Source organism: Mauremys reevesii, linkage group 15 (assembly GCF_016161935.1).
Source record: "Mauremys reevesii isolate NIE-2019 linkage group 15, ASM1616193v1, whole genome shotgun sequence".
Lineage (NCBI taxonomy): Eukaryota > Metazoa > Chordata > Testudines > Geoemydidae > Mauremys > Mauremys reevesii.
The window spans coordinates 31,453,276-31,476,322 of record NC_052637.1 but is presented as its reverse complement, the minus strand read 5'-3'; the positions used below and the strand labels follow the sequence as shown (position 1 = coordinate 31,476,322).

Genomic DNA, 23,047 nt, shown 5'->3' with positions numbered 1-23,047 from the left:
GGTTTTGATGGACTGTCTGATCCTCTTCCAGTTTTAACAGATAAGTACATTTTTAAATAAAACAGCAGCATGTTTGTGCCAGAGAGAGAAGGGAGAGGAAAAGGGAAGATCAAGCAAGGAAGGGAAGGGGAGAGATAGGAGAGCCACCTTTGTGCGTGGCTGATTCTTGGGTAACGCTGTTTCCCCAGCTTTGCAAGGAAAGAAGTGCAAGACGGGACGGGCTAGGCTAACACTGTCACCCAGTCAGAAGAGTGACACTGCTCCCCGGTGCTGAGCTGGGAAAGAAATACCCACCGTCTCCCAGGAACTGCAGAAGGGCCAAGTCAATCGGCCTCTTCCACTTGGAATCCTTCTGCAGAGCAATGCCATAGCCGGTGGTAGCAAAGACCTTCCCGCTGCCGATGGTCACCAGCTTGCAGCCCTCGTCCTTGCCGGCCATGTAATTCAGCACAGCGGCATCGTAGATAAAGGCATCCAGCTTCCTGGAACCAAGCAGAGTTCAGGTCAAGGACAGCAACAGAGGAGATGGAAAGGAAGTGTCTGGGGCAGGGAAAGGGTGAGGCAATACCGGGGAGGGAGGAAACAGAGTATCCACAGGGGCTTTGGATTCAGCATCTCATCTCAGACTGCCGGGGAGGAAACTTGGACGCTTCTCTTTCTAAACAAGGAGGAGCTGCTGATGGTATTGAGGTTCAGCAGCTATATGGTCAACAAGCCCAGACTCAACTAGAGTTTGGGCCCCAAATGCCCCAAATGGGAGAAGGCTACCCCCAACAAAATGCTTTCCTCAGGCCAATGTCATTTCAAAGGCAGTGACATATCTATACAGATCACTTTGCACACCACTGAAAGGCAGCCACCTCTGAGGTAAAAGGTGGCAGCTGTTTAACATCACATAGCAACACTACACAACAATTTAGGACACAAAGTGAAGGAAAAAACCCCTGTCCTCCATTGAAATTGAAGAGTTGATCTAGGGGATGTCTACACTGCAATCAGAGATATGATGGCAGTATGTGTAGACATACCCACGCTAGCTTTGATCTGGCTAGTTTGAAGAACAATCATAATGAAGCTGTGGGAGTAAGGGTGGCAGCATGGGCTAGCTGCTAGAGTTACATACCCAGGGTCTAGGCACACTTGGACAGTCCATTCTGCCATGTCTTCAATAACTGCTATTGTTATTCAAGGGAGATAGATTAAAGTTACCTTCTTGGGTGTGTCTACATGTGCTGCAGTCACACCTCTGACTGCAGCGTAGACATATCCTCAGGTCAACAGCCTGGTCTACACAAGAAAATTAGGTCAATTTAACTATGTTGGTCAGGGGTGTAAAAAAACCACACCCCTGTGTAGACAGCGCTAGGTCAATGAAAGAATTCTTCTGTCGACCTAGCGACTGGCTCTCGGGGAAGTGGATTACCTACACTGATGGGAGAACCCCGCATCTTGGTATAGGTGGTGTCTGCACTGAAACGCTAAAGTGGTGCAGCTGTGCCGCTGTGTAGACAAGCCTGAGCTAAAATTTGGCAGCAGCAGGATGCAGATGTTAACACACCTGTGCTCATGAGAAGTGCCGTAGGCTCAGGAAGGACCACAAGCGGTCAGGACCTCAGTCTGCCCTCTCATCTGGAAGATGGTGGTGCTGGGAGGGAATATGTACTCAGGAGATATTCAAAGAGAGGGTGGATTTCTTACCTGATGCTCTCTGCAGGGACAATCTGTGTGTGTGTCTCTCACTCCCTAGCTTCCAAACCCACTCATCCCCTTTGAAAGCTAACGGCTATTGTGCAAGAGGATGAGGCATTCTTAAATTACTTGATTTGCTATCGAAAACGCGCACACACACCAGGTGCCAGATGGAGATCTTGGGACAGCTCCTTCTTTACTTCTATGGTGCTACACCCCCTCACAGCAGTGGAGGACCTGGCCCTGTATGCTTGTGTTAGGTGGTGGGAGCTCTTACCTGGAGTAGTCTCCTAAAGTCAGGCATGTTGATCTGACTTCATCTCCATCCCCCCATGTTTCTGATAACGTAAATACGGGATGACAGTCCCTTCCTGCCCCACCCCAGGCATTTTGGGGGTAGAAGCCTCCCCACACTCCAGCTATGGAGGCGCACTCCTGTTTCAGAAGAGTTGCTCTTAAAGGGAGACATACCCCATTTTGAGGCTGGTCAGGGCATCTTCCACGGAGCGCTGGTTGTATTTCACCATGTGCGTGTGCATATCTGGATAGTTGCTCCGAATGTTTCTCTCCGTGCTGCCGTTGGGAACGGTGCCAAAGCGGAACGGGGGATACTGCTCCTGGGGCCGCTGGAACTAGAACGGCAATCACCACGAACATCAATCAATTGCCTGGTCCAACAAACAGGCCCAGCACCGCACTCCAGGCCTCCTCCTGGATTTTCCACTTAGCCCAGTGATAGACCCAGGCTCTGTTTTCACCCTCACCTTGAGCCCAGCTTCCACTCCATTTCTACCCCTTCTATCTATTCCCACCTTGTCACTGCCAACTTGTATCAGCACCAGCCCTGCATGAAAAGTGGGATGATGCTGCCACAAAAAGCTTCCCACTTTGTCAAAATTGGTTCGATTTGGCCAAGGTGGAACAAGTCCATGGGAGAGCTGGGAATCAAACCCAGACCTCGTGACCCTTCGTCCCACAAACCCTAGCCACTGAGTACAGGAACCCTATTTCCCGACACTTGCCCTACAAAGGCATTAGATTTATTAATAGGTATTCCTAGCTGGAGGCCTGTCTGTGCTCTGTTCGCAAGAGCCTGGCTTAGTGGGGAGGAGAAAGGGACACACAGGAGAGCTACTGGATCCACTTCTGTCATAGCACACGAGCATCTCCTATTGACCTCTGTGGGCAATACTTGTATGCTGCGGTGGGAGAAGAGGCCCCACAAATCAGGTTCTGCATTAGAACGTTGCTCCCCTCTCTCTGCTCTGTTCTTTGGTTTCAGTCTCTCTCTGCTGGTCACTCTGCTAGCTCTCCATCTTGGTTTCTTCCAGGTTACTTCCCTCAGCCTCTTTTTTGTTCCTTCCCCCTCCGCCCCACACTCTGACCATTCAGCCTTCAAATCTGTTCAATCTTAGGCAAAAGGAGTTCTTGCTCCCTCAAGACTGTGATTCCATTAAACTTCTCATCTTCAACCCAACCACCTTTGGAATAGTGCCCTAACCCCATCCATTCGCCTCACCCTCTCAACGCACACTTATCCCACCATATTCGTCCTGTCCAAGATGTATACCATGGGCTTCTAGTCCCGCTCTGCCCCGGAGGGGTGTCACGGCTGTCAGACTGAGGCACACACATTCAGAGTAAGCAGTAACCACGCTTAATGGATTCTACACATCGCTCCTATTGCCGGTATCCACTAGCAGTCCACGCTATGGAAGCCTGACTTGTTCAGAAGGCAAAGCAGGTCAGCTCTCCAGTCCTTTCTAGATTAACCTAATACACCTATGCTACTCACTCTGTGTGTTCAATACCCAGCCGTGGTTATCCCCCCATGCTTCCCCTCCCAGACTGTGGTTATTTTCTGCGAGCCCTCCTCACCTTCTTGTCACTCAGCCCAGAGACAGTGTCGATATATTGCTCCTGGATCATAAAGGCTGCCAGGTTAGCTGTGTAACTGGCCAGGAAGATCACTGCAAAGAAGGCCCAGATCAGCACCATGATCTTACTTGTGGTGCCTTTTGGATTCTCAATGGGCACTGAGTTATTAAAGACCAGGGCCCACAGCAGCCAGACAGATTTGCCAATGGTGAAGGAGGGCCCGCCGGACTCTGGGAGGAGAAAAGGAGAGAGGCTTTGAGTAGCTCGGAATGAACCTGGGCCTTTTGATAAACACAACACGTCTCTCCAACCTCAGGCATGCTGCTGCCCCAACTTATGTTTCCTAGAAAACAACTAGGGACGATTCCTCCTGGCTTTTAGCCTTTAGCTGTAGATAAATGAGATTTCCAGTTATGCTACTGCCTTTTTACACGTGTAACTCACCACCAAACAATGTGGGTCCAGGTTTGCTTTTGAGGAGAATTTTTTTTTCTTCCTTAATTCCTGCATTCACTGGTGGGTTCGGTATATGGAGAGAAGCCCAGACACCACAAACAGGGTAACTCTTTCTGGGCCCACATTCTGCCCCTAACATGGAGCAGGTAAGTCTGGCTGTGTTTCAGGGACCTTCAAATGACTGTCAGAGATTCCCTATTAATGTAAAGATCTACCTGCTTTATTGAGTGGAGCCAATTAAAAGCTGGCTGTTCACCTAAAACTAAAATATCTCACGGCCGTGTCCCAGCAAGCACCGGTTCTGTCTCAACAGGAATCAGTCTGAACACTGAGCTTCTCCCGACATACACTGAACATCTCAGCACGAGCCTGTCCCAACATCTAATCTGTTGTAGATACTGCTATAGCGCTAGTCCTTGCGGCATCCAGGCACTGAGTCTTATAGAAAACCTGGTAGAGATTTTTTGGTGCTTGTTTTGTTCCAAAGTCCTGGTGAAAAAGCGAGAGAGAGGAATCTTGCCAGGGCAGGGTATGTGGCCTAGGCAGGTTCTGGCTGGGCTGTGAAGGAAATCTGCCAGACCCATTTCTGGTAAGGATCCAAGACTGGACTTCAGCACAGAGACAGAGACCTACTACGTAGCAGCTTTTCTAACTTCACCTCCGGAAATAGCTGGATGGTTGCCTCTCTCTGCAGGAGAGACTGGAATGGAAATTCATTTTGCTGCCCCAACAACGTACCAAAAAATTAAAACTAGGGGTAAAGAAGGAGACAAAATGAGAAATGAGGCACGAGACTCAAGAACAAACCAGCGCTCTCTGGTGAGAGGAGTGGAGCAGCAGGGTTCTGGCTGGCCGAGTTCTGTTGGAGCCTTTGTTCATTTGGAAGATGAAAGCTAAAAATAGATTGTGTGTTTTTACTGTGGGCTCTAGGCTATTCTCTCCTGGTAGATACCAGCTTCCTTCTGACTCTCTCCTTTCCTCCCAGTGTCTAATCCCTGACTGAACAGCAAACCCTCCAAGGTCGATGCTGAGAAACTGTCCGGGATCTCAAACTAGAGCGGGGAGAGGTTTGGTCCTGGAGTGTTGGTGCACAGGGGAGTCATTGATGCTGTTTCAAGAAACATTTTGATTATGCACCCGTCAGGATGGATGTGCTTTAATGAACATTCATCAAGGGCAAAGATGGCACCCTGGCCTGGGGCTGACAGCTCCTCAAAACAAATGTGAGAAAAATCTTCTCCCCAGCTAGCTCGGATGTGGGAGCTCTTAGCTAAAGCAGACAGCAGAGTAATAGGCTGATTGGTCCTGATGGTGACAGCCACAGACACAACGGGTCTGGAAGGAATTGGATTCACTAGCTGGTCACCATGGACCCTTCTGGCCTTGGAATTTATGAATCTATGTCCACAATGGGCATTAGCAAAAAATCCCATGTCAACTTGAAGTGGCCCGAGGAATCTCCAGCTGGCATCCTGTATTGCAGAGCAATGAGGGAGGGGACGGAAGCGTGTACACAGTTTGGGGGAGGGGTATTTTATGGCTTTTCAGTTTCCCATGTTGACATTGAAGGGGAAGACACTGGAGGCACTGTTTTGGTAGCTGGTGCTAGGCAAAGAGACCCTCAGAGGCCCGGCTGAGGAAAGGAAGACTCCCTCCCCCAATAACAGAGGCTGGGGAGTGGATGAGGCCCAGCTGATGGAGGTTGGGGTCTGCTTTACAAAGGCTGAAGCTCTGCTGAAAGAGGCTGGGAATCAGCTTCCCCCTGCTCACTGTAACCCATGGATGTGGCTGGAAACATGACCCTGGGATGAGCCCATGCTTCCCCAGGACGTGAGGGGCTGTAAGAATCCAGACTCGTTCCCATGGAATTATCATAAAGCAGAGCTCACAGACTGCAGCTGCCTGCATTAAATGCGTGTGGGGTGGGGCGGGGTGCTTGTGACAAAGGGCATTGTCTCATTGTGCAACATTTGCTTGTGGTTCCTTTAAGCAACTTACTTTTGCCACTGGTTAGATTCTGGTTGTAGCCGACGGGGCTGAAATATTCGAACATGAAGACGGTGATGGCGACCACAGTGAGACACATCACGAACATCATCACCCACACCGCCGGGCTGTAGGGCTCTGCAAGGCAAGAGGGAGGCAGTCAGCGCCAGCTGTGCTGCACCTGGCCCCATGCACGTGTGTCACTGTAGGCGACTGGACCCTCCCACCGAGTAATACAGCAGGACCCAAACCTAGAGACTCAGGGAATCCCCCCAAAGCTTCACGCAGGATCATGTGACCCTGTAGAGACAGATATACCCTTCCCAGCACAATACTTTTGTGGTGATCCTATTAGTGCCCTTGGATCTCAAGGGCATCGGGATTACACTGAAAGATGCCCGATAGCTCCTGGGTGTCCTCATCTACAGACTGAGCACATGCTAAATACTCCTGTCTTGCTATTTATTAAGTGGGAGAAAGAGGGAAGTAAAAGGGAGAGTCTTACTTACAAAAAGAGCTAAATTCAGACCTGAAGTAAGCAGGTTGAGAAATTAGCCAAGGGCGGCTGGGAGAGAGAGAAACCAGCCGTGTAAAACCGTCATGAAAATTTACCAGCCCAGGCACAGAATCTACTCACCTGCCTTGATCAAAACATAGTGACAGAGGAAAAACTAATGAGACATTACTCACCAGTCAGAAAGTTTTCAGTTAGCATCCACCCCAGGTGAACAGCTGTATGTTTATTAGTAGTAGTATTGTTAAGGCCCTACTTCATTTGTGATATTGTGGATACCGCAATATTAGGCTTCCACTGCAATTTGATAGTGAGAGCCCAGGCAGAAAATTGTGGAAATGTATTTGCGGTAATAAGGTCCATTATTACTTTTCCGTGATTTTCCCTGGCTTCTCCCAACTGAGCTGCAATTTTTGGACAATCATCCTGTGATTCAAGTAGGGCCTTAAGTATTGTTTATTATTTGTATTACTATAGGACTTAGGAGCTCTACTCAAGGACCAGGGTCCCATTGTGCTAGGTGCTGTACAAAGACTGAACAGGAGTTCACAACTGAAGATTAATCTAAGTGGAATAGAATCTTGCAAGGCTGAGGTTAGAACTGAGTGAACACTGCAAACATCTGTCCATGAATATTTGTTTGAATGCATCATTTATTCAAGAGACTGTGTTCACATCCTGTGTATGTTCATTTTCTCATCAGTGAATGAGCTTCCAGGCAAGAACATTTGTGGAAACAGAACATTTTAAGTGGATATTGCAGAACATTAGTGAAAAGTGAATTTTTAAGTTGTAATCACAAGTATTCACTCCAAAAACTGATCCTAAGAGTTACTTTAATCCAGTCAGGGAACAGAAACATGCCATGTAACCTACATGTCCAGTCAAAACAGCTCAGGAAGCCAATTCTTGGGAGGAATTGCTTTCACACCAGCTGCAGATTGAGAATGATCATTTGCAGAAGTTATTCAGGAAAGAATTCTAGACAATGAGTAAATTCCAGAAAAATCAGCAATCTCATGGCTGAAAAATTCACCAACAGAAAAAGGGACAAAATACATCAGATATGTTATTAAATTTACTGAGCCAGGGCAGAGATATAGAGAGGGAGGGAGAGAATGGGATGTGGAGAAAGAACAAGGCAAAAACAAAAGAAGAGGAGACGCTAAGAGAGGGACAGAGACATCAAGAAGGCAGGAAGAGGTGTGAACAGAAAGAGGCACTCAAGGCAGAGAGAGACCAAGCGGAAGAGACAGTGGCAGTTGCTGGGTGACAGCAGCAGACACCCAGAGTGATAGAGCTCTGTCGTTAAAGGGCAGGCTGAAGGATGGGATTAATTCAGGCCCTCAAAATACAGCAGCAGAGGCCCATTTGTCAGCATGTCCTTCCCTGTCAGGGAGGAGAAAAAAAAACACTTTATCTGATAGCATCAGATGCATTTCATTAGCATGTGGAGGGAGCTGGGCAAGCGAGTGAGGTGTGGGGGGGAGGAACCTTTGACCCTGGCTTCCCCTGGGCTTAGCTTTCCTACACACATTTCTGGCGAGATGACTATGCAGTAGGAAGAGAAGGCCCAGATCTAAAGAAAGCAGAGAGTTAAAGTCCAGAGGCCTGATTCTTCAAGTAACTGAAATCAGAGAGGGTTACTCGGCTGGAGTTGAGGGAGTTAGGGGACAGCAACACTTTTCTGAAAGGGGGGGGAAGCCAGGGTGGCTTGCTGCCCCCCGACTCCATAAGCTCACCCCAGTGTCCTGGTGACAGTGAAGGTGGTGACACTGGTTCCCTCTGGAGCAGATACACTCTACTATGCAGTGCCGGAGAGACTGTACATTTCTCCTGCAATCCCACAGCACAGGAGACAGGAAGCTCTGGGGAGGAGAAGACACTCGTAGCCTCTGGCAGCAGCATGTCTTTGACTTGACAGCACACAGTTTAAAGAGGCCTTCAAAGCATATACAGGCTTATGCCAACATGTGTGCAAACATACAGAACAAGGACAAGCTCAGATATATGCACAAACATAAGCAGGCATGCTCATACACATCGTGCTACACGTGCTCTTTCGTAGACATTCTGCATACACACACTGACATGCAAGCCTGTACATACACACAAACATACATGTACACTTATATGGAACAGTTCACACATGCAACCAACGATCCACATGTTCACACACGCACACTTTCCTAACAGCAGGTACTCACATACCAAAGGTGCATATGTTCACACACACAAAGCAAATATACCCTCAACAACATAAAGACATGAATTCTTTGTCACGCATGCCCAGCTACATCACCACAGACGTACCCATATGTGTAGCAACATATAGTTGCACACACTTATTCACAAACACTTTAACACACACACACACACACAGCACGAAAATGGCACATGCATGCAACACACACTCATCTGCATGTCATATACACGTACTGAACACAAACACAGATGTAGAATCATAGAATTGTAGGGCTGGAAGGGACCTCCAGAGGTCATCTATGCAAACCACCTGTGCTCAGGCAGGATTAAGTAAACCTAGACCATCGCTGACAGGTGTTTGTCTAACCTGTTTTTAAAAACCTCCAATGACAGGGATTCCACAACATCCCTAGGTAACCTGTTCCAGTATTTAACTATCCTTATCGTTAGAAAGATTTTGTTAATATCCAACTTAAATCTCCCTTGCTGCAAACTAAGCCGATTACTTCTTGACCTGCCCTCCGAGGACTTGGAGAAAAAATTGATCACTGTCCTCTTTATAACATCCCTTAACATATCTGAAGACTATTATCAGGTCCCCCCTCCGCCGTCTCTTCTCAAGAGTAAGAATTGGGCACATTTTCAACCTTTCCTAATGAGTCATTTTTTTACAACTTTATCATTCTTGTTGCTCTTCTCTGGAATCCAATTTGTTTGCATCTTTCTTAAAGTGTGGTGCCCAAGACTGGACACAGTACTCCAGCTGAGGCCTCACTAGTGCCAAGTATAACAGAACCATCATCTCCCATGTCTTTCATACAACACTCCTGGTAATACGCCCCAGAACGACATTTGCCTTTTTCCAGCTGCATCACACTGTTGACTCTCATTCCATTTGTCATCCACTATAACCCCTAGATCCCTTTCTGCAGTACTGCTGGCTAGCCAGTTATTCACATGTGAATACATGTGAAACGTGCACATACATGCACATATAGCGACAGACTCACACAACATGCACTGCAAACACACACATCCTCACATAAACACAAACATGCAACATGCACTGCTAATCAAATTCACAGACACTCACATACAACATCCATCCATCCACACACAAACTTTTGTCTTATTTAAACTTACAGGTATTTTTCTGGAAAGCACTTCAAAATCATCTTAGTTTTTTTTTTAACCGTAATTACAAAATTCAAGTGCAGAAGAGGCAAGAACTGGATTTGTGGAATGAACCTCCCCAAGAACATGCTCAGCCAGGGCCTCCACTTAACAAGTCCCTGATTCAGTTTAATAAAATAACTATTGCATACAACCTCAGCCACTTGCTTAGAGCAAGAGAGGAATTCAGTCTTGGGGCCTGTCCAGACCTTGGCCTGTAATGACATCACCAGCAGGGAGACTGATCAGTGCCAGTCTGTGGAGGTGACTTTTGTGACATGGACCCTTATACCCTGGGAACTTTTCTGAGACTCACCGATTCATTTCACAAAGGCCAGTGAAAAACCACCAGCGGTGATGGGCTTTGACTTCCACTGATCTGGCCCAGAGTCAAACCAGCAGTAAAAGTCTCTTAAACTACCCTGCTCCATTTTAATCACTGGTTCACTGGACTTCAAAGTTTCCTGGTCTTGCAATCAGTGTCCCATCTACAAGCCCCTATTACCCAGGCTATAACACCAATATTAAACTCCAAACAGTCTCCCCTAGGTTTCAGGGGGAGCCTAGAGGGACACAGAGAAGGCGGCCCATGGGATACAGGAAATGAGCGCAACCCCTCAGAATCCAGAGAAGTGGAATCTAAATTTGCATTTTGACACTGACTGAAAGTGATGCTCTCAATCAATGCATGGCCAAGCAGTGACTTTGTATGCAGAGGACACTCTTGGCTTTGCCAAGATCAAATGAATTGCATCTGATAAGTTAACTCTTTCATTGCTGATCCTACACAGAAAATGCAGCACAGCCAAAGTCCTATCAAAATCATGGGATGTTAAGTTCATCTGGCAGCTGTCAAGGAGCTCAGCCACCAAAAAAAGGTTTGGGAAGCTATTCCTATGCATGGGTAGTAATGACAGTTCTTTGCACTTTGATAGCACCTTTCATCAGAGGAACCCCAAGTGATCCATCAGACAATTAGTTCAGCCTCCCCAGGCCCCTGTGGGGTGGGTGCTATTATAGTCATTTTACAAATGGGGAAACTGAGGCAGAGAGCTTGAGTAACTTGCCCAAGATGACACAGCAAGTCTGTGGCATAGCCAGGAACAGAATCCACAAGCCCAGAATGCCCCCAATCCCCTTACCTAGCAAGAGACAGGTTAGAATGGAAGTACCCCGACATGACAGGGAAGGGAGTTGAGCCCAGACAGGAATATCAGCCCTTTGATGGCATCAGCAATAAGTCTCGTCCCAGAGAAATCAAGCGCCTCTCTGGCTCAGCCTTGCTTCTGGGTACTCCTCACCACCTGAATCCACAGGACAGGCATGTTCCTTGGGACCAAAATGGCCCACAGCCACCACATTTACACAGAGCGTAGTCTAGGCTCCCCGTGGCCTCACCAAGCCCAGACACACTGAGATTCACCCGGGACTCGAGAGCTGGGCCTGCCTTAACCCTCCATTTTTACTCTATGCTTCTCCCCTCCTCGAACGCACCGCGCTCACCTGCAGCTCCACGCATTGAACAAACATCCACCCTGGCACCAGGCTGGCTCTGCTCACCTAGGAAGGCAGAAGGCGAGACTGTCCCATTGCTTCTAGCGACCATGACACTAATGCCGGTCTCCACAAAGGGCACAGAGAAGTCCACGATCTCAGACCGCTCCTCGTTGATGGTGAGGGACCCTATGGCCATGTCCGCTCGCTGGTAGTACACCTGGAGGATGACAAAGGAGGCAGCCAAGTGAGTCTGGAGCTACGCAAGCGAAACCGCACGCCAGCAATTCACAGGGGACCCAGCTCCAGCATGGCTAACCATCAGTCTCAGTCTAATCCCACCTCCTTTTGCTAGCTGAGTGGCAAAGAGACTAGCCCCAAGGTGACCCACTCCCCCTTTCCTCATCCCAGCTTCAGAGACGGGCTGCACAAGAAAGACGCCGCCCTTCCTGATTGGTTCTCTCCTAAGAAGCTCACGGCCTGATGCTCAGTGACCCCACATCCCTTTGACTCCATTCTGGCAACACAAAGTAGGTGGATAGGGCCACCCTGGCTGTTGCAGAACTGGGATCAAGGCCCTAGGCCAGCCTTGCTACCATTCCCAGATGTAGGGGGCAGATTGGGGGCAGGGTTATAGCGCACTGCACAACAGCTCTTCTCTGCTGCCGGGAGTCCCAAGGGGAAGCACAGCATATGAGTTAGAGCAGCCAACGGTACCACAAGGCCCCTGCACAAGCTACCTTTGCCCCTCCCTAGCCCTTAGCACAGGAATGGAGTAACAGACTCAAGTCCTTGGCCTCTAGGTCAGACTCACACTCCCCAACTACCTCCTTTCTTCCTTACCACTCACTGGAGTCCTGCCTTGCTACACACTGGGCCGAGCCCTGGTCCACTGCAGTCAGTGAAAGTCTGGACTGAATGTACATAGGGACCTCTGACCCCAGGTAAATTACTAGAGCTGGTCAAAAACCAGAATTTCTGTTTTGCAGGAAATCTCAAACATTTAAAAAAATAAACTTGTTCCAAATCAGAATGGCTAAATATTTTTGAAACTTCCCATGAAGCAGAAATTTTGAAGTTTTGCTTTAAAATTAAAATTAAGAACATAAGAATGGCCATACTGGGTCAGACCAATGGTCCATCTAACCCAGTAACCTGTCTTCCAACAGTGGCTGCTGCCAGATGCTTCAGAGGGAATGAACAGAACGTGGCAATTATCAAGTGATCCACCCCAGTTGTCCAGTTCCAGCTTTTGGGAGTCAGAAGTTTAGGGACACCCAGAGTATGGGATTGCATCCCTGATCATCTGGTCTAATAGCCATTGATGGACCTATCCTCCATGAATTTATCTAATTATTTTTTTAACCCAGTTATATTTTTGGCCTTCACAATATCCCCTGGCAATGAGTTGCACAGGTTGACTGGGCGTTGTGTGAAGAAATACTTCCTTATGTTTGTTTTAAACCTACTGACTATTAATTTCATTGGGTGACCCCGGATTCTTGTGTTATGTGATGGAGTCAATAACACTTCCTTATTCACTTTCTCTGTACCAGTCATGATTTTATAGGCCTCTATCATACCCCACCTTGGCTGTCTCTTTTCTAAGCTGAGCAGTCCCAGTCTTTTTAATCTCTCCCCAGACGGAAGCTGTTCCAGACCCTTAATCATGTTCCAATTCTAATATATCTTTTTGAGATGGTGCAACCAGAATTGCACATGGTATTCAAGGTGTGGGTGTACACACCTTGATTTATATAGTGGCATTATGATATTTCTATCTTATTTTCTATCCCTTAATAGTTCCTAACATTGTTCGCTTTTTTGACTGCCGTTGCACATTGAGCAGATGTTTTCATATAACTATCCACAATGACTTAAGCTCTCTTTGAGTGGCAACACTTAATTTAGACCCCATCATTTTGTATTACATTTTCAACATTTATTTTGTTTGTGCTTTGCCATTACTTTTATGATTTTGACCTTATGTCGGGACATGTCATATTATGCACTACTACACCTGACATATTGTCAAAATAATAAAAGAAATGGAAAAACAAGCAAACAAAATATATTTTGAAATGCAATTTTAGCTTTGACATAACATTTAGAAATTTTTCCTAAACAAAATTCATGGAAGTTGACATGATTTTGCAAAAAATTTCCATTTTGTAAAAACAGCATTTTCCAACAAAACTATTTAGACAAAAATTTTCCCAAACATCTCTTTCAAACAACATCTTTCTGGGAGAAAGGGAGCTTATTTCCTGCTAATGCAAAAGTGTCCAATAAAATAAACAAAAAATACATGAAAATAACACTGCTCTGGAAATTAATAAGAACACAACATCAGCGACTCATGGCTGCAGAGCTATAAAATTAGGCAGCCTCAATATACTGACCACCACCTCAGAGCTCCTCCTGCTTTCTCATTGCACCAGAAAAAAAGATAGACCATATGCACCCGCATGCTCTGGCTGGTGCTACTTCAGTGACACTTATCAGCTTAAATCAATTTTAGCCAGATTTACAACTACTTGGCCTTGCTGGATCAATGCAAAACAGCTTGAGCATACCAGAGAATCTGGCCCAATAAATGTAAATAGTACACACACATACTAGGTTAAAGAAAGTTAAGGTTGGAAAATCAAGCACTTAAAAGTTAAGAAATGCCAGCGTTAAGGTTACCTGTGCAATCTTAATTTAGCCCCCTTGTGCATATGCATTATGATACTGTGCTTGATTATGTGATCATATCCTATTTTCCCACAGAACTCCTGCCTCAATCAGTGAAAGGGTTGTTATTCAATATGTCTTTTTACCCTCATTCAACGTGTGGCCCCAGGCACACCATCCAAACTCCACACTGAATACAAAATTATTAAATGTCCTCCTGGGCATGACTATGATGTTCTCACCATAGTACCTGAGTACTTCACAAACATTAATAAATGTATCTTCACCACACCCAGGAAATTAGGTGGTGGTAGTGTCCCCATTTTACAACTGGGAAACGAAGGCAGAGAGACATTAAAGCCAAAATTGTCAACAGTGCCCACTAATTTTGCGTGGCCACATTGAGACATCTAGGGCTTGATTTTTCAGTGCTCAGCGTTTTTATAGCAATTTGTATATTCACAGCACAGCTTCAATCTATTTCAGCTGCAGTTGTGATTGCTCAGCACTTCTGCAAATCTGATTCCAGGTAGCCTGCCGGGCACCCAGAAAATCATGAACATACAATGACCCACTATGAACATTTTGGTGTCAGTGGCTTGCCCAGCATCAGAGAGGCAGGGACAGGATCCAGTTCTCCAGCCAGTATTCAACTGCTTTAACCACGAGACCAGCCTCTCTTTTCCTTCAATTCCCTGCTTCCTTCACTACATACCTTCCAATGTCTGCAACAAACACAGCAGAGGTTCTACCGACAACAGCCTCATTCACTACATAGCCTGCCTCCTTTTTCCCCCTCCCACTCTTCTCCTATCCAACCTCCTGCACCCCCACATTGCCTGCCCCCCTCCCATGCTGCTCTGCATTCCCCTACATTGACTCCTGCCCCCCACCCCATATCACCCTGGCTCCTACTCCTCCATTGTCCCCCCACCCCTCTGCATTCCCTTCAGGTACATCCTCCCCCCTACTGCCTGGGAACCACTGGGGAGCACTGAACGCACATGCAGAGAGTCTCCTTACTCTCACTTCCGGTACTTGGCACCATAGCGGCCTCTGGCAGATGGGCTGCTAAACCCAGGGTTGAGTTCAATCCTTGAGGGGGCCATTTGGGGATTGGTCCTGCTTTGAGCAGGGGGTTGGACTAGATGATCTCTTCAGGTCCCTTCCAACCCTAATAATCTATGATTCTATGGGAGGAGCAATTGCAGGAAATGGAGCCCCAGGTTGGAGCATGCTCAGTACAGATGGAATCTTTGGAGAATTTAGCTGCCAAACGAACAGGTCTCTCATGAACATGTGCTAACTGAGATTTTTTTGGAGGCTGATAACCTGGACCAATTTGGGTACATTTTTATGGGAACAGCACAAGGCATATCCCTGATGCTAGGGCAAATGTCTTTTTCTAAAGCACGCAGGCACTAGCGCTTCAATGATTGAATGAATTTTTTAACTTGGACAAAACAATGTACTTTTCCCTAATGTCTGAAACATCTCAACCATTTTAGCTAACATTTCCCCAAAAACATTCAGCATAAGGCAGGCACCCAAATTTCAGCCCACACCGTTAAAGTTTGGAAAAGTTATAAACAACTGAAAACAGGGTCTTATAATGCAAAATGTTAGGCTGCCTTTACTATAGGCAGTACTACCAGCTTTGCCAACAATTACAGCCCCAGCATCATCCATGTCACATTGTGCCCTACCCAAGCATGGCCAAGGATCAGAAACTGACTCCAAACATTGAAATTCTGACCCAACTCAAATGGGAGAATCCCAGTTCAGCTCATTCCTTCAAGCATTTTGGTAAACTGATTGCAGGCATGGCCCTCCTGGAGGAAAAGGGTCACACCTGTCCCCCTACCTCGCCAATCATGCCATTCCAGATGCCACGCACTATCTTCCCATGTTTTCCATTGGTTACCAGGTAGAGGTCGTAGGAGAACTTCACTGCCTTGGCCAGCTTCTTCAGGATATCAATGCAGAAGCCCTTGCAGCAGAGTTTGGTGTAGGGGTCCACAGGTCCATCCCCACTGGAACCGGACATTAACAATAAAAACCAACACAGACACTGGTCACTTCCTTCACAGGATCTCCATGGTAATGCCAGGGCCATTCCACCACCTATGCCACTTCATGCAGCAATGCTGATATATCACTGTAGGCAAATGCAGGGCCTGACCAGTCCACAGAGTGCTCAGGAAGCAGCACTAAGGTTGCAGAGCCTGATTCTCACAGCCCTGCATGTTGGGTCATCATGTCCATGCAAAGCGAGTGTAAAATGCTACCATGCCAGAATTCTCCCCTCACATGCCACCAGCCATGGTGTTTCAAATGCACTTTTCACAAGAGCAAAATGTCAACATAAGCAGCTTGATTCTCTGCTGCCCTGCCCCTCGTGTAGAGGTTAAAACTGACGCAAAGTGCAATATGCTACTGGTCTGGTCTGACTTGGTAGCATTTTACACCCACTCTAGACTCAACTTTGCACTGGTGTATGTGACTGCACAAGGGGCAGGGTGTTGGGGAGTTAGACCCAATGTACAGTTAGGCAGCGAGGAATCAGGACTACAAAGCAAGTCCAAATTACAAGGAAAGATGTGGCCTTCCCAGTCAGCTGGAAGAATAATTTCCCAGGGAGCTAAGAGGGTAGCTGCAGAATACCTGTTGCTCCCCTGGGAAAGGAGCACACGTCTCTCCACATGGGAGTGAAGGAAGCTGCTGAGTAACGTCTGTGATCCCTTGTGTGGGGAAGCACAGCTGCAGAATAGCCCCCCCCCCCGATTCCCAGTGGGAGTAGGGTGTATCCTTCCACTTGAGGAAGGGAGGGAGGAGGGAGGGAGAGAGGGAACTGTGAAAATGGCAGGGCAACAGGAAGGGCTGCTCCAGCCAGGAAGTGAGAGAGACGCTCCAACAGGCTGTCTGACACAACCTTGATCAGAGAGTTGCAGAGGTCAGCCATAGGCAAGTGATTAATGAGCGTGCACAGGCCTGCCTGGCTATGTCCCTCCGGGGGCACTTTCCAGGCCAATCTCCAAGGCCACCTTTTCAGAAGGCTGTCTCGGGGGAGTCTGGGCCACAGCTCTGGATCTACAGGCTGGCCCTCCACACACACAGCCCTGGAACTGTAATTGATGGGCCAGGACAACAGCCAGTCTGGTGGGAAAACACAGCATTTATAGACACTGAACTGATGCCCCAGAGTCTGCTCCAGGGGCTTCTCACTGTGTCGGAACTAAAGACTAGCGTGAGCCAGAGGCTCCCAGCTCTGACAATTGGGACTGGACTGCAGCCCAGTTCTACGCAGCATCTCCCAGCTGTGAGCATCAGGCCTGAAGTCAGAGCTATTACAGCCAGCATAAGAAATCCTGCCTAAAATTCCTGTACCGAATCCTGGCACCACATTAAACCCACACCAGCCACATTCCTGTTTGCAAACACTCAGACAGCACTGCCTGAGCAGAAAGCACCATTTTATAGTGAAGTTGCAGCCTGCCCAGTTCTGCTCCTTCCTTGGGCAGGGCTTGGAACACCTGACACTCCCTTCTACCGGCCTTGTGAGAAGCAGAGCATGGGCATGTCTAACCCTACTCCAGCACACCTGGGGCAGCTGAAGATGAGGGCTGCAGCATGGCGGGGCACCTCCAGCAGCCCATCTGCCTGCCTGCTTACCTGTTGGTGTAGTTGGTTTGCTTCCGGCAGGGGACGGTGTTGCGCACACAGACACCAGAGGCCGGGTCCGTGTTCTCCACGATCACAAAGGGCCTCTCTTCGAGGGTGGCCACGGTGAGGTGGCGATTATCCGACACGGGCTGCAGGAAGGAGCCATAGCGGGGCCACACTGGGTACTTCATGTGGATGATCCCCTTCTCCCATTTCCCCACCTGCCCGAGATTGGAGAACAGTGTTACTGTCCACACAACAGGGGAAATGCCCGCGCCTGCCTGGCAATGGTGCATGTGAAGTTATTCCTGGGAGGAGGGTCAATGCAGGCCCTTGGCTTCCCACAATCACCACCTTCGCAGCACTGCTGTTCAACTAGAGGAAGAGACAGCACGTCAGGGAAGACAGCACGTCAGGGAAGTGGGTCTGGATATCAGGGCAGCCTGGCCCTGAATGGACAGTAGAGCTCTGGTAGGCAAACAGCACATAACAAATGACCCATTTTGCCTCTCCCTCTGCCTGTGAGCAGATACAGACTCCCTTGGATCGATCCCCTATTACAAACTAGTAGTTGCTTCGCTCACCACCTTTGGGGCGGGATGCAGCACACAGCAACACATCCAATTATCCTGCAGTTTTTACTGGAGGAAGGCTGAATGTAATTAGCTACATTCAGTCAGCATCTCAAAGTTAATTCCCCAGCTCTTGCAAAAAGATCTGTGGGATCTTTAGTGATCACTAGTGGTCCTTTGTTATACAGCTCATGCCAAAGATGGCATGTTCCCCACCCAAAACCATGCTGGGGCAGTGGCTCAGAGGGAAGAGCATCCCTCTTAAATCACTAAAGCCACTTACTGCAGCCTCTCTGTTTTCTTAAGCTGCTCCACTTCCAGCTCTGACCCTGATCATTCCCTGAGACATGCCACCTTGGGCTGTCATCTGGTTTGCCTGAAGGCTGCTTCCTACCTTGGTGCTTTTCACCCTCTCAGAAGAAAGCAGCCTGTCTAAAAGAATATCAGACCCAGGTGCAAACACACTCCAGCGCTCCTAACCCCTGAATGCTGGGAACAGAACTCTCAATACTAATCAGATCAAATGCTAGCCTGATTTTAAACACTGCAGTTCAGAGTGAGAATCCCCCAGTATCCCAGCTGGTGTGAAATAAAACTTCAAATAGCAGCAGCAGGACTCGGGGTGGGTCTGGGAGGCCTACAGGGGGAGTCATCAGTAGTATTTAATAGGAGCAACCAGAGAATGGGGCTCTCAGGCTGCAGAAGCATAACTGGTAGTAGTTACAGAGAGTGTGATGGAGTCTGTGTAAGGAGGAGCACCAGAGGGCTCAACAGAGAGAATAGAAGGGGTTATCTAACAGGAGTATGGAGAGTCTCTAAAGGGGTGGTCAAGGTCGCGTAGGAGCCAACCGAGAGTCTGTGGGAGAAGTAAAAACACAAGGAAGCCTCCAAGCGGAGGAGCAGGAGAACATGGGACGTCTAAAGAAGCTAGAGGGCTTGGCGGCTAGTTTGTGGCGGTCTCCAGAGCACATGGTGGAGGGATCCTAAGAAGTGCATATAGGTGTTCCTGGGGATGGGAGTGGTAAGGACACTGTGGGTACCTAAAGAAGGTGTTTGGATTGGTTGCCAATGGGAGGAAAGTGAAAGAGCTTGTCACAGGTCTTAGTGGACCTGGAACCTCGAGGGAGAGAAGCCATCAGGTAGTGAGTCTGGAGCTACTGAGGCACTGGGGATGGGCGGGTGCAAACCTGCCCATTGCTAAATCCCCCCGCCCGCACCGTAAGGGGAGGAGCCACAGGACCCAGGCATGAACTAAATCCACAGGATTAATGAAAAACAGGGATGGGAGTGAAGGTCACAGGGATAAAATCAGGGATCCAAAGGGAGACACAGAGCAGAGAACCCTGAACAGTGCCCACTGCTCCTCAAAGGCGTCCAGGGAGGCAGAGGAACCCTGTCCTGAGACATGACATGAGGAGGGCTCAGAAGCCGTAAAGAGTCTGGAGCAGACAGAGCAGCAGGGTGTGGCGGTTCCTACATAACTCTTTGGTAGGATGTTATCTCCAGACAGCAGCCTCTTCTCTCCCCAGCCCCGTCCCGTGTTGGTTTTAACCTATAGCACCCAGCGGATGCTGTGCTTTGCAGAGGGGAAGTGTTCCTGAGTGGCCATGTCTTAAAAGGGAGGGTGACGACCGCGGGTGCTGGAGGGAGAAGCAGCCCTTACCATCTCCCAGAGCCGATGCCGGTTCAGTGAGATCACCACCATGGTGGGGCTCACCAAGTAGCCATCTTCGTTGAAGGAGAAGTCCCTGTGCTCCCACGTCACGTTCAGCAGGTGCCTGTGGGGGGAAACGAGAAATGTAGCGCACTGTGGCCAGGGAAGATGGGAGCTTCCCAAACAGCAACCTCTTTCCCTCCCACAGATGCCATCACCAGCATGGGCTAACTCAGAGAGCCCAGCTTCCACCCTGGCCTCTCTCCCCATCACTGCCTCTAGGCCCATCACTGCCTCTAGGCCCAGTCTAGGTCTAGCAGACAAGGCCCTAAACTGAGGAAATCTGGGTTCTAGGCCTGACTCTGCCACTGACTAGCTGAGTCACCTTGGGAGAGTCACTTCACTGCTGCCTGCCTCTGTTTCCCCACCTATGAAAAAGGAATAACAATCCCCTTTCTTGGTAGCATGCTCTGAGATGTAGGGCCGGAAAGCACTATACAAGAGTGGAGCTTTGTTATCCTTTCCTCAGTATGGGCCACAGTTATCAGTCCCAGGGCTAGGGTGCAACAAGGCTTCCCAGACAAAAGCAACCTGAAGGGAAACTAAGGCAAGGAGTCTGCATGGAGTGGGACGGCAGGAGATGAGGGAGAGCTCCACCTGTCTTACGCTCTTACATCGAGCCTATCACCACAGTTCCAAGATACTGGCAGTACATTACGTGACTGATCGACAAATTAGCCCCCCTCAGAGCTTCCACCCTGCTCCCTCATAGTCCAGGGACCAGAGGGAGGCACAGATGCAAAGCCAGACAGCGCTCCAGCGATTTAGAGACACACAAAACATAGCTGACATCCCAGGATCTTAACCCCACACACACTTTATTTTCCCTGAAAGTGTGGTCTGCCAACAGGCTAACGAGCTAAACGGACAGAACATTCTGAATCTGTTAACAGGGCATGTGGGGGAGGGGAGCATTGGGCACGGAGCGGCAGCAAGGTCACTGGATTGGCACCATGCCTGCGTGTGCGAGCCAGGTGCTGGCATATTCCGCTGTAGCGCACAAGAGCAGCCTGGTGACTGGTATCACTCACCCTCGGTGTCATTCCTTCAGACAGCTGCCCTTCTCTCTCATCACACATTCTCTGCCCCTCGGTCTCCTTCCTCCCTTTACCCAGCTCTCCCCTCCCTCCCCGGTGAGTCAGTGACTCTGTGGGACTATATCACCCAAGCAGCACAGGATTTTCCAAACCCAGAACCAAAGCCCCTTGCTCAATTAGCCAAGAGTCACACTCCAGGAGATTTAATTAAAAAATGTTGCGCTCAGACAGATCCTTCAGGCTTTGTAGCCTGGCCCTTCCTCTCCTCTTGCCCTCTGTGCCTGCTGCCTCCTGCACTTTCCCTCTGTCTGTCTATTGTCCTCCTCCTTTGCTCCACACTCCATGTTGGCGGTGACCACGCTGCTGCTTTTGACCTCAGTGAGCACTTGGAGAAAGAGAGAGAGTTTTCCCCCTAGACCCATCTCGCTAGGGTCTATCTGGCAGTGGGGCGCAATGGGCAAGTCACTGGCCTTGGAGTCTGGACACCTGGGTTCTCTTCCTGGCTCTGACCTTGTCGGTGACCCTGGGCAAGGTAACATTCCCTGCTGTAGGTCTTTGAGGGGTGTGGGGAAAAGTGAAGGAGGCAGAGTTCTCTCACCCCCAGGAAAAGGCGGTCCCGGCAGCTCAGAGCTGAACAGGAAGCACCCCTCTACCAGCCAGGAGGTGGAGCTCAGCATCGTTAAGCTGATCAATGTACTGGGCCCTCATGCTCTCTGATGGTGATCCCCCACCACTTTCAGGAGGTCCGAGGTGGGGGGGGCAGGGGATTTCCCCAACTGGTGGAGTTCAGTGTCAGTGGATACTGCCAACCTACCCCTACACAAGGGATAGTCATATCCAGGCCTCTCAGAGCTTTATCCCCTTCTTTCCTGATCCCCACTATGCAAATCGCTAAGTCCCAGCACTGTTGGTGGCTACCCAGGAGCAGCTTTCCCAGGCTGACCTGTAGAAAGTGCTGTTGGCGGTGGTGGTAGGTGGCGTCTTACAGTCCTTGCCCACATCTGGGAGGTACCCGTGGGTTCTGAAGTAGCTCTCAGCCCCCGTGGCAATGATGGCCACGCCGTCCCGAACCTTCTGCCTCAAGCTCATCTTCCAGCTCTCGGTCACCACGCTGATGAGGCCGACGGGGAAAGAGACAGGCGGGATCTCCATGTTCCCCACCGTCAGGCTAGGCACAATCCAGATGTAGCCGGGCCCGACCAAGCCTGCCTGCTCCGCCACCTGGAAGAGGTACACAGCCTCCTCCCGCGAGCAGTACACAATCATCACCTGGGCATCAATCTGCCGTAGCAGCCGCTGGGTTTTGGAGTTGCTCCCATCCTGGGTCATCTCAAAGGTCAGGACATCCTGGAGTTCCCAACCAAAGTAGCTGGCGTCTGTGAAGGAACGGATAACATCCACGAAGATGTTGTACCCTGGATACAGGCTTGTGATGACCGCAAAGGAGCCCCAGTCATATTCCTCCAGGACTTTGAAGATCACCTGGATCTGCTGCTCGATGGAGACTCCCAGCTGCAGGAAGGCAGAGCCAGGCTCCTGGAAGAGAAAGCCACCCATCATAGAGAGGAGAATGGATTAGCAACTGGTTAAGTGCAAAGAGCCCCAGGGTGCCAGTCTTCTCCCCTTTCCTCTCTTAGAAACTTTCACAAGCTGAAGAGGTCACCACCAATCCAGCATCCCATCTTCCAGCCCTATGACTGGCATGGATAGACTGCCCAGTCTTGTGCTCACAGTTCAGGGCTAAGAGTCAGGAAACCCGGTCTGTCTCCACCTCTGTCATTGGCTTATTGGGTGACCTCAGGCAAATTACTTCACCCTGCTGTGTCTCAGTTTTCCCCCACCCCCACACTGTAAAATGGGGATAAAAACCAGCTATGTAACTTCCAGGGCTGTTAAGAGGATGAATTAATGTTTGTAAAAGTGCTATTGAAATGCCAAGGATTATTATTGCTGCTATTTGCAGTCCGGCATCAAACACTTTTATCTGCTA

The 23,047-nt window shown here is 49.0% G+C and overlaps 1 protein-coding gene across 3 annotated transcripts in view; it reads right to left on the bottom strand.

Annotated features, from left to right (window-relative positions):
- The window catches only part of GRIN2C (glutamate ionotropic receptor NMDA type subunit 2C), a 46,934-nt gene that overhangs the window by 4,548 nt on the left and 19,339 nt on the right, over positions 1-23,047 (bottom strand). For 2 of the 3 annotated variants that reach the window (XM_039501913.1, XM_039501914.1), the window contains 9 exons: positions 22,001-22,593; positions 19,970-20,084; positions 17,744-17,955; positions 15,936-16,104; positions 11,462-11,615; positions 6,022-6,147; positions 3,568-3,797; positions 2,161-2,321; positions 295-482 (listed from right to left, as the gene is read on the bottom strand). In XM_039501913.1, coding sequence (XP_039357847.1) covers positions 295-482; positions 2,161-2,321; positions 3,568-3,797; positions 6,022-6,147; positions 11,462-11,615; positions 15,936-16,104; positions 17,744-17,955; positions 19,970-20,084; positions 22,001-22,593 — 1,948 coding nt within the window. The remainder of the gene's footprint in view (positions 1-294; positions 483-2,160; positions 2,322-3,567; positions 3,798-6,021; positions 6,148-11,461; positions 11,616-15,935; positions 16,105-17,743; positions 17,956-19,969; positions 20,085-22,000; positions 22,594-23,047) is intronic. The other variant, XM_039501915.1, reaches the window with a different exon arrangement.